Source organism: Chaetodon auriga, chromosome 5 (assembly GCF_051107435.1).
Source record: "Chaetodon auriga isolate fChaAug3 chromosome 5, fChaAug3.hap1, whole genome shotgun sequence".
In the NCBI taxonomy this organism is placed as follows: Eukaryota; Metazoa; Chordata; class Actinopteri; order Chaetodontiformes; family Chaetodontidae; genus Chaetodon; species Chaetodon auriga.
In genome coordinates, this window is record NC_135078.1 from 15,515,591 (window position 1) to 15,528,122 (window position 12,532).

The 12,532-nt window shown below is 42.3% G+C and overlaps 1 protein-coding gene across 1 annotated transcript; it reads left to right on the top strand.

Annotated features, from left to right (window-relative positions):
* The first annotated feature begins 1,661 nt into the window (after nt 1–1,661).
* cldn5a (claudin 5a) lies at nt 1,662–3,448 on the top strand. Its single transcript, XM_076731268.1, has one exon. It carries the CDS (start codon nt 1,876–1,878, stop codon nt 2,521–2,523), a length of 648 nt encoding a protein of 215 aa, XP_076587383.1. The 5' UTR covers nt 1,662–1,875; the 3' UTR covers nt 2,524–3,448.
* Nucleotides 3,449–12,532: the final 9,084 nt, after the last annotated feature.

Here is a 12,532-nt window from a genome sequence, read left to right on the forward strand (position 1 = left end):
CACTGACGCCATTACGGCTCAACGGTCAGGACGGCTGACCTGCGAAACATCATAACTCGTCAGATCCAACATGGCAGACTGTGTGTTACAGTTTCGTCACAATTCGGCCGGTAACGGCTCCTTCTGCCCGTCCACCCATGACTTCGTGGAAAATGTTGACTGCATGCCTGATGTGATATATCTTGTCCACTCCAGCAACAAACTACATTTGGCTTAGTGAAATTTTATCATGGTTAAAGATCAAATTATCATATTTCAGAATACACTATCATGACTTGGAAGTGTCCCTAAACCATTTAAATCCACTGAATAGCCTGTCCTGTGTTATAATATGCCACCCAGTGATGGAAAGTAAACTCTTATTTAATATTTACACATTTTGTACAATGTTAGGTCCTTGTATCTCCATATTTCCATTTACTTATTCTACGAAATTCCACTTTATCTACTTAACAGTTACACATTATTTACAAATTAAGATTTTTGCATATAAAACGCAGCCTAGGATGAGCTTTTACGATATTAGTATAGACTATGGATGCATATAGGGTAGCTCCTCAAAATAAAGCATTCAAAATCAGTTAGGCTAACTTCAGTGAAACGTGAATAATAATTTGAATGCAAGACTTTCACCTTTAGCAAAGTATTTTTACATTGTGATAGCTCAACGTTACATAAAAAACTTCTTGCAGGTCTAAATATATTTTAGAAAGCATGTCTCGGAATAGATTTGTGTAGATTTTCTGTATAAATTTCAATTAGCCTGGATAAACACGCACAATCTAAATAACTTGACAGGATGTTTGGTGTAAATTTGAACAAATCTATTGTTTACAATAAGGGTGCTGATAACACAAGTTACTCTTTAGTGTGGGTGGTACACTGCATCCCAAAAAAGAAAGAAAAAAAATGTAAAACAACAAAAACATACACAAGAACATGGCAGAAATACATAACATATAAAAAACGAAGCAACAATAAAGAAATTAAATAATGAATCCAAAAGTATAAAAATAATCATTAAATTGATTGATTTCAATGAAGACTATTAAAAGACTATTTTGGGCAATCCAAAAGATTTCGTGATTTTAATGTTTAATGATAAATCGTTCAAACTTTTTCCCTGTTACCTCTCTGTAATGACCATGGAAACAGAAAGGCTGAGTGCCTCTTAACCCTGATGAAAGGCTGCTGTTTCAAATTAAAGTGAATGCTTTTAAAAAGAATGTGAAACTTTGATTTTCTTTCTTTCTTTTGTTCTGGCATTTTAAGACCAAGCCAATTAAGAGCCTCATATATATCACAGTGGGTGTGAAATGGCCATTTTAGGCGATGTATTCCTCAGACAAGTGACATTAGCGTCGATGTCAGAAAAATCAATAACAAGTGCATGATTCATCCAACCACTGCATTTCAGCTGCGCCTTAAACACCCCCCGCGCGCCTATCCCCCCTCTCCTGCCCCCCTCTATTCATTGTAAATAACTGTTCAAACACACAATACGCGCTGGACCGCTTTATTCAGCCTCACAACTTCCCTGCCTATTCATTGGTCCCTCGAGGATGCGGCCACAGCTGATTGGTGGAAAGTTTCTCCTCGAGGTTTTACCCCCACCCTGCAGATATTCGTGATCCGGTGCTACTGTGATTCCAGTTGTTTTCACATCCCCTCTAACAAAGAGACTCAGACCTGCTGTCTCTTACATCTCCGAGTAAATGTGGTGGGGGATGCGCAACTAACGATTGACGCTCCTGCACATCGAGGCGAGAACGAAGAGTAGCCTGAAGGGCAGAAATACACCTTGCTCTCGGGAAGAGAAATTAGGAGAAAGTTTGAAAAGCTTCACGTAGATTTTACTGAACGTAAAGAGCGAAAATGGTGTCGGCCGGACTGGAGATCCTGGGACTATCGCTGTGCGTAATTGGCTCGCTCCTGGTGATGGTTTCGTGCGGGCTGCCCATGTGGAAGGTGACGGCTTTCATCGAAGCCAACATCGTGGTGGCTCAGACAATCTGGGACGGCTTGTGGATGTCGTGTGTGGTGCAGAGTACGGGACAGATGCAGTGCAAGGTGCACGACTCCGTCCTCGCCCTCAGCCACGACCTGCAGGCGGCCAGAGCGCTCACCATCATCTCCTCGGTGATGGGCGTGCTGGGGCTCATGGTTGTCATCGCAGGGGCGCAGTGCACCAACTGCATCCGCGCTGAGTATGTCAAAGCCCGTGTGGTGAACGCCGGAGGGGTCATCTACATCATCAGTGGGCTGTTTGTGCTGGTGCCTCTGTGCTGGATGGCCAACAACATCATATCGGACTTCTACAATCCGCAGGTGCCCGCATCCAAGAAGAGGGAGATCGGCGCTGCGCTCTACATCGGCTGGGCGGCCTCAGCGCTGCTGCTGATCGGAGGAGCGCTGCTGTGCTGTTCCTGTCCCTCCAGCGGGAACTCTGGATACTCGGTAAAGTACTCACCGACCAAGAGAGCCACGCAGAACGGGGACTATGACAAGAGGAATTATGTGTAGCAATGTGGCTCATAGCAGGCGGTGCGTAAATGTGACCTGCAGCTTTTGAAAAACTGTTTTCTTTTTTGACGGACATTATCTTTGCGCCTGCTGGGTTTTTTTTTTTTTTTTTTAAGAAATCTGAACTTTGAAAATCAATCGAAGCACCTCTCACTGTTTTTACACTGGCCCTTCAATACGCTCGGACCACAATTTCACAAATCCTTTTTGTATCAACAGGAGATTTTTTTTTTTTTTTTTTTTTTTTAAAAAGACTATCAACTACAAGAGGTAGCTCACAACAAAAAGGAGTATCTTTGTTAGGTACCTGCTTTTGTAAGTCTGCGAAATTATTGGTATTTTGAATTGTTTACCGTTGTAACCGCAAAGTTTTTCTTTTCTAGAGGAACTCTTGCCATCGCATATACACACCGCTCTTTTGCCTTGATGTGCATTGTCAGCACAAAGTTGTACAGTAACTGAGAATTATTGCACTCCCACACATTCAAAGACCCATTTCCTTTAGTGGAATTACGCCGACATGTTGAGGACTCCAACAATGTCTCATAGCAATAAAGAGAGAAAAAGAAAAGCGTAGACATATGAAAGCCCTAATAAATCTCGGACAGGCTTTGTGTTGTTCAGAGGTTGATGGCGGCGACTTCTAAGTTTGCGGTCTAATCTTGGACCTGTAGAGTCCGGAGAGTCTGGCATCTATAGGTCACAACATGAAATGTTACAGTCCGTTATTTCGGCTGCAGTGAACACCTGCAACGTTTTTTCATCACTGTCACCGCAGGAAGTCTTTTCTTTTCAAAACATTCGAGGAATAAACCTTGTTTTCTGTTGGTTTGTTGACGTTTGATGTAATGATTCATTATTCGTGTATATGAAGATGCAATATTGTTTCATTTTATTAAGATTAAACTGAATATATTGTCTGAAATATTTAGTTAGTGTGTTCTTAAACAAAACTACTGAGTTGTGGTGTGCAGAGGCAGGAGTGCCCTCCGCGGCTGTGCGTAATGCATGCCGTTCCCACCATGAATCCATAAACCCCCACGGCGGGAGAAAGTATTTTGGTTAGCCATAGAAATCCAGATGACAATACCCATTCAGCTAGAGTGGGGCTCTGCTGTTCAACTCACAATACTCCACTACCCCCACCACCACCACCACCACCCCTTTTCAGACCACCCCCACCCCTCCTCGTCTGCAGTCAATGAAAAGCGTTCAAATTAGAGCAATGGAGAAGTTGCTGGAATCGTCTTCCCGCAAGTCACTCCATTCATTAGTCGTCACAACCCCATCTCCCTCCATCAGGGCGGTGCTAAGATAGATGGGCTCCACGACAAAAGATTACACACCATCACTTTGAAGCAATTAGTTTATCCACAGCTGCTTCATGGGCACCACATTTATCCAAACACCGGGGATGATGTGCACTGAAATATAGTATCGAAGGCGTTAAAGGCACAGGACTGTTTAACTTGTGGTAACAATAGAAAAACACAGTAACAAAAGATCTGTGCACGTATGAGTAAGAGTCCTCTGATTTAAACTGTGACTGGATTACAAAAGCTTATCCATACTTGTTTTGCTGGTCACTTAAGAATCTTAGCAGGTCATATGCTCTCTTAAAAGTTGAAAATGTGGCCATGCAGAAAGTCTGCATACAGTCAGGGGGCTGTGTGATCGCTGCTCTCCACAAGATAACTTCTAATGAAATGTTGTTTTTATTCTACAGCAGTCTAAAGAAACAAACACTCCGTCCCAGTCAAGGTATTTTACAGTTGGTCAGCCAGACATAGAACACAATAGTGACATAAAATTGGATATTATTGCCAAGCCGCTGAAATTTTGATTATCATGACTTGGCAAAATGATCACAACTCACGGTCCACTTACAGCACAGCCATTTTCCCTGAGCTTTCAACCATATCACACAGTTGGATGGATCGGCTGACATTCGCTCAGTGGCTGATTTGATCCACTTTTCAGACTCTTCATTTGTCATAGCCAAATAAAACTCAGTCTGACCTTGAAAACAGTAGTTTGACCAAACAGTCTCAACTCAAGTTACAAGCTTGATGAAGTTGTGAAATTCACATGAGCACTGATGACCATGTCATTTTGGACAGAAGACAACAGCTGGTAAACATGGCTCAAGTGAGGGTTGTTGTGTTAAATTATATCATAATTCTAAACTACATATTTAATATTTCCAAAATCAAGAATTATCTTTCTCGCAGGCCTGGGACGATAACTTGATTAGTAGTAGTTTATTAATCGGTAACAATTGTAATAATCATTGTCATTTTACAACAAAAAAATGGGAACATTTCACCAGTTAATTCTGCTAGTTTATTTGTCTTCTTTGACATTAAACTGAATATCTCTGGGTTTTGGACTGTTGGTCAAACAAAACAAACAATCTGGGTGTGTTAACAAGTGCTCTGAGAAATAAGATGTAAAATCTAAAAATGTCTTAAAATTTGACATGAACCAACAATAGATTGAGGAAAATAATTGATAATAAAAATCTACTACTCATATTCTTGCTTTCGCCCTTAACTATTATGACATAGCTTATAAACCAGATTCACCCAGTGTGCTGGGCATCACTGCAGCTGAGAGACAGTTCTTCAAACTCTGTTAGATTGTTGTAATTGAGTTTAATGCATCTGTATAGCCAGACAAGGTAACGTTACCAAGCTAAGAACACTGTGTGGCTTCGTCAGCATTACTCTGCATTTGCTGTATAGCTACCTACAGTAGGCGTTGCTGCTTTGGGGTGTGTATGGGTTTTTCTACACAAAGACACTCCCTGGAAGGTCCAGTCTGCTCTTCCTCAGTGAGATGTTTTTGTCAGATTGTTAGTTCCACTTCTCTTGTCACCACAAAGAGGGTGACGAAGCTCAGGGTGTGTGTGGGGGAGTGTGTGAGCAAGGGGTTAAGTGAGTATGTGTGTGTGTAGAGTTGGGGGGTGCACCTTTAAAAAGGCCCTCATTCCAATGAGGAGAGGCAAACAGGGCCGGCGACGTCACTCAATGGGCGCTCGCCATGGTAACCAGCCCGAACCTGCAGTTGCCTGGCTACGGGAGCCTATAATGTGGTGGTATGGATGAGCCTAATAAAAGGCCTGGCCAGCAGACATTCCTGCAAGCGTGGACACACACATACACACAGCATGCACAGCAGTCTGGAAGATGAAGCAGGGATTTACTTTAAGCCTGTAATGGTCACTGCAAAAAGAGCTGTGACAGCAGAAACACATTCGTTTCATTGTGTTTCAGTTTAAGAGCAAATGGTAAGTCTTGCCATGAATGCTGCCCGTTGGAAACACAAACACCGCCTCGGGTCCAAGGGAGTGAAAACATGAATCTAAACAAATGAGTAATAAATGTCAGAGATGTTGCTGGTATGCCTGATCGAGATAGGTGACGTAACACAGAGCCATTTTGACCTCTAAACTTGACCTCCCTCAGCCCGGCGGAGCGAGGGCCGCATGGTTAAGGTCATGTCAGATGCCGGTCAGGCTTCGTACTGATTTCAGATGCATTTTTTGGGGGGAGGTTGGGCTGAGCTGGGGCGTCGTTTCTCATGACATGAACTTTGAACTCTGAATCTGGCCTCAGGTCAGGCGAGTCGAAAAGTCACTTCCCTCAACTGACCAGGCATGATCTCATCGAAGCTGAATCCCCCGCATTTGATAGGGGTCACGAATCTCAACCCCGAGCTCCCCACACCAGCCAATAACCGGCTGCGTGGTCAAGTCATGGAAAGTTTGAAGATTTAATTTCATTTAATGACATAGATTCCTCAAAGCAGCCATGAATGTAGCAGTGCACATGAGTCGCAAAGCAAAGGAGACTTGATTAAAGTTGTTACTGATTGACTCAGACTTACATCAGAGCCGTCAGGTGCACACAGGCTACAGACGTCCCAGCTGGATGGAGATTACTCACAGACAGTAAAGCCAAGAGTCAGCAGGTGGTTAAACGTGGAGGACAAACGTGGCTTTGTATACAGGGTTAAAGACCCCATGAGCTATTTGTCTGAGAAACACTGCAAAGCCTAGTCAGAGGTAAGAGATGGAGATCAGAACCAACCAACCCCCCCCCCCCCCCCCCAAAAGAACGGTCTTTTCTCTCGCATGTCCGCAATGTTTATGACTTGGTGACTCACGAGTTTCTGTCGCGGTCCAGTAGCACGACCAGGCTTCCTGTGCAGCGGACAGCGGAACAGGAAACAGGAAGGAACAGTGAGGGTGTGGAAAAGAAGGAGGGGTGGAGAGTGTGTGTGTGTGTGTGTGTGTGTGTGTGTGTGTGTGTGTGTGTGTGTATGAAGTTTGCTGGTTGAATTAAAGTGCTCCCATAGATTCAAACAGGTACAAGGGAACGCGTATGTCAGACCATGACAACCATGTAACTTCAAACTTTCTTTGCTTGGTCATATGTCGTTTTGGTCTGTTTGATTCGATGCATATCCAAGTCAGAGTCCAATGTAAAACATGTATCTCCATTTGCTTTTCAAGTAAATCTACCAGACGTGAACTGTTGTCAAAGAGAATACTTTATTTCAATGGAAATTTAGTCGTTTAAATCCCACTGATGGGGTATTTCTGAATGACAATGAATGATAATGTTTCTCCATAACTGCTGGATGAGTAAGTACATAACTGTTTGTCATATTAGCCTAAAAGGTGATGGTTTGTCAGTGTCGTATTCACAAATTCTTGTAATTTGAACAGTAAGGGTCTAAGGGGAATATTGCTTTCAAATCAGGGTCATTAATACTGATAGAATTGGAGGCTCACACACTCTGCCGAACATAATATTTATAAAAAGTGCTGCCAAATACTCGAGCAGACTTTCCTGAAAATACACAACATTCAAGTACTGATGTGTAATTTGAGACAAACCAACAACAGTTTTACAGCTACAGATGAAGTGTTTTCTTAACACAGTGATAAATAGAGTGCACCGTGAGGGTTTTATCTAAAAAATATGAGAGACTCAAAACAGGGAGTCTCAACTCCTCTCATGCCTGTCTGAGTGAGATCATGGTTCCATACGGTATATCATCATAAGGAGGGCATTTTAAATAGATACATGGGCAGACATGTAAAAGCATGTGTCAACTTCACACACTCAGACACATAGGTACGTTGGAGCCGACGAAGCGGTGAATGACGGCCCTCTGCTGAGATGAAGAGGAGGCCTGGCAGCATGAGGAATGTCTGGGTGGGATCAGGAGACATTTCTGATTTGACATGGTTAGCAAAATGTATGTGATGTCAGTCTCTCCCTTCTGAGATGAGACACAAAGCACTCCTCGAACATGGAGGGCGGCAGCAGCACACCACACCAGTGTTTATGCATCATTTTTGCAGTCAGTTTAAGCACATTGGCACAGGTGGTGTCGCTTTTGGCTGCAGCCTCTACTGGTGATTTGGACTCCTACATTAACAAAGGATATGACAAATCAGTGGCTAAGTAAACAAACAGTGTATCTAATACACACACAGGATCAGGATTGTGAGGTGTACTAAGTGTATTGTTTCCACACTAATTGCATCTTGCAGGAAAACTCCTGACTGATATTCTCAGGACACAAAAAGTCAACAGTTGATATGTAAAAAAAGTCACATTTATAACAGGACAAACCCATGTTAAAGTGTTTTTTTTTCCACTTTCTGAGCTTTTTCCTCTGTCTTTGTGCATGGGACCACAGGGTATTTTCAAGAATGAAAGTTGTAGTGCATGTCATCCGCTAAAAGGAGTCCAGCATGAGCGAGCCACCTACCACTGAGACTGAAAGAAAAGACACCCAACTGCAGAATGAAGCTGTTGTGTTTCAGCCTGGCCTCCTTCAGTTCTCCTCCCTGGCATCTCAGTGTCTGTGTAAACCTAAATTTAATGTGAATGACATGCCAGCTGGGGTTTACCCCACTGTGGCAAACATTTACACACAAACATGCTGTCTGCTCATCCAAGGCACATTGCTGACAGTTCATAGTGCTGGATTACCAAAGTGGGCAAATACCCAGACCCCCAGGAACCCTAAAGGCAAATGAGTATCAGCTGGTTTATACATCATCTTCAGGACCTGAAGAGGGTCCCAACATCAGAATCTAGGTACTAAGTCTTCACTTCTTCAACAAATTCTGTGTTTATGTGGTGCATGTTCCCCCAACCCTGATTGCAAAAAAGCTGGGACTCTGTGACTGCAGTCATTTGGAAGCTAACTGTGTTTATCAACAGCAGTTTTATGAAATGTTCCTGAGTCCGTACAGTAACATCCTTCATACAATCATGTGTTCACAAAGTGTTGAACCTCACTCCATCCTTGCTTGTGAACGCTCCTTTCATACCCAATCATGATGCTATCACCTGTTTCCAATCAACCTGTTTACCTGTGGAATGTTCCAAACAGGTGTTTTTGGAGCGTTCCACAACCTTCCCAGTCTTTAGTTGCTCCTGTTGCACCTTGTTTGAAACGTGTTGCTGCATCAAATTCAGAATAAGCAAAGATTTACAAAAATCAATGAAGCTGATGAGGTGAAACATTAAATACACTGTCTTTGTACTGTTTTCAATTGGGTGTATGGAAAAGTGCACTTATGTTTTACACAATGTTTTTGGAATCAGGGCTGTGAATTAAGTTGTTAATTTGATCATATTACCACATCACCACATGGGCAATATAGTATTTCAGCAGCATGAGGATACTGCATACTGAGACAGGGAGGGATGCAAGGTTATTCAGGCCCCCAAACAGGTTAATCTAAACTAAATACTAATAAATCATGTACAAACATCAGTCACTCTATAGCCAGAGTGACTGATGTTTGTACATGATTTATTAGTTTTAACTAATGGCTCTATTAATATGAATGTAAAATGTATCAGGATGTTGTATACAAAAAAACGACCAAAAAAAAACAAAACAAAACAGCAAAAAGTCAGAACCCCTATCACTCAGTTTTCATTATTATTATTATCTACATAACACAACTCATTTCAGTGGACTTGTCTGAGTTCAGCTGATTTAGCCACAGAATTCAGTAACATCAGTACCAAATTCATGCAAGCGCTTTCCAGGCAGTCCTAATCTCTTTTGCCTGAAAGCACTTTAAAACAATGAAGAGAGGAGACCAAATCAGTGAGTAACACTCTGACTGTGAGAGGCCTCGTGGGGTTAAAGGTCACAGGGGTTAGGGATCATTAAGGACATCTGTGGGCTGACAGGCTGACAAGAAGCTACCAGCAGCAGGGCAGAAAATACAGGTTTGAAGTGAGGACATTTTTATTATTTGTGACAATTTTAGTGAGATGTAAGTTTGTGAGGTTTATCATAGACTGAGCTTTTGTGTGTGTGTGTGTGTGTGTGTGTGTGTGTGTGTGTGTGTGTGTGTGTGTGTGTGTGTGTGTGTGTGAGCATCCTCTCACAGCGTGATGGGGAGACAGGCAGCAGGCAGATGCAGTCAGCTGTAGTTCTTTGTCTCTGGCTGTCCAGTAAAACTAATCCAATCTGGAATCTGAGATTGTTAGAGAGACACGAGGGGTGAAAACAGCAGAAACACAGAACAAGTGACAAGACTGGTGACAAAGTGCACTGACAGCTCTTAAGTGTGAAGATTTTATACTTGAAAGAATTCCACATCAGTAACAGCTGAGCTCAAGAAAGGACATTGATTATGACGATACTGGTTGCAAAATGCCAATATCTAAGTGAATATCAAACAAGGCTTTGTTTACACACCATTAAATCAACACATTAATGCAGCAATAATTATATTCCAGTGTAGTATATATGATTCTTGAATGGGCCATTCCCCATGAGTACTTTGACTTTTGTAATTTTATTTTAATGCTAACAATTTTTCACTTTTATTCAAGTAAAATTGAGATTTTTGCTCTTAACACAGTATTTCTACACTGTGGTATTGTTGCTTCACCACTGCAGATAAATCGACGAGGCCAGTATGTCGGTCAGTGTTACAGATATATTGGTATTGGCAGACAATAAGTAATCAGATATTTCGATACAGAAATGTAAAAGATTTATTTGAGGCAATTTAAAAACATTGTCGTCATCAGACAGTTTTCAGAACTTTCAAAAACTTTTCAGTGAGGCAGGAGAAACATTGTGTCCGACAGGTAAGTTGCACTACATTTCCTCATCTATCAAATATTAAAACTGTTCAAAGTGACATCAACCAATGTGAGCCTTGCAGATTTTGTACTAATTGTTCATGTAGTCCATAAAATACTGCATCACCCCTCCATCACAACATCATGACGCCCACTAAAGCTCTACACAGCAGCTCACCTCAGACAAGGAAAGGCAACGTGACTGTTTCAGTGTGAGACCTTCAGAAATGCTGCTCTGCACATCGACCGATGGCCGTGCTATCCTACCTTTGGGGGCATGTTTCCGACAGTATGTCTGTGTGTGTGTGTGTGTGTGTGTCGGGTCTGTTGCATGCCACATTCCTCAGATGCAGAGCGGCGGAAAGGGCAGTGGCCCCACTTCACCAGAGGTGCAAGAGGGGGGATGGAGAGCAAAGTGATTGATAGCTGAAGGGGAGAAGGCCAAATGATGGGTTGAACAGGTGGATCTCTCCCCGGAACATCAACAGACTGACTGATGTTCCCACTGTCTCTGCTCATTGAACAGGTAAGCGTCACATGATTGTCTGTGACCACTGTTCAGGCTGGATCATGTCCTTAACCACCAACAATGAGAAGAAGACTTAAACGAAGGTTCGGTTCATTTGTGAACTCACCAGAGCTTCCATTTAGTAGCTGCTGCAAGCTTTTAGACACATTACATGGTCTTCATCGGTAAAAGGATTTTGCACAGTTGTCATGGAATTAGATTTTTACATTTCTAGTTATCTCTGAGCACTTTAAAGAAAGGCCACAAATCAAATCAAAAGTTGAATTCAAAAGCAATAAAACACCCTGACTCAGTTCAGTACCCTCAGGGCTTTTGGTCTGTTGTGGCCTGTAGCTTATGGTGGCTACTATTAGCAAACTTTAGATACACTACTTTTCAAAAGGTCTGCCTGCCACAAAAGCTTGATTTAGCACAGTCAGATGGCTCACAAGACTACTGGATATTTTTCAGTAGGGATTCATGCTTTGAGCTTGTAGAAAACCAGACTGACACCTGGAAGAACAGGAAGAGACAAAGATTCCCCTGAGCAACGGTTTGATAAGAATATAAGAAACAGGACCAGGTGCCTGTTTCAGGGAAGAGTAAAAACAGCAGCATAACACCTGATTCCAAACTTTTGAATGGTCGTGTAAATATTAGTGTGTGACTGACTCTCCTTCACCTCTCACTGACTCTACGAGTGTGATTTAAACTACATTTTGGCATCTCACAGATAAACCCACCAGAAACCAAAGTAGGAACATAAGAGAAACAGAGGGGTCGCTGAAGACCCATTTATGAGCAGTTGATGATAATTATGTCTCTAAAAATAAACTCTCCACCCTGTTAATGATATAAATGTGTCTCTATAAGCTTTCTCTATTTCTGCTAACTGCTTCCTCGGGGAGCTTTATTTATCCTGGATAACATCACCCGCTGCCACTGTAAACAATATCAAGATAGATGGAAATTGTTTTCAGGCAGCCGACTCTGGGGAAACAGTCAGATGTTCTTTTAGGATGTTCACCCTGCTGCCGTCTGGTACCGCCACACAGCCGAGCAGATTCTCTGCACTCCACCATAAATAATAGCTTATATTTAAGACTTATTATTTAGTCCTTGATTTTTATACAATCTAATTTACAATATATGTTTATTCTGAATGTGATGCAGCAACATGTTTCGATCAAGTTGGGACGGGAGCAACCAAAGACTGAAAGATGTGGAACGCTCCAAAAACACCTGTTTGGAACATTCCACAGGTAAACAGGTTCATTAATAACAGGTGATAGTATCATGATTGGGGATGAAAGGGGCATCCTGGAAAGGCTCAGTCGTCCACAATCAAGGATGGAGAGAGGTT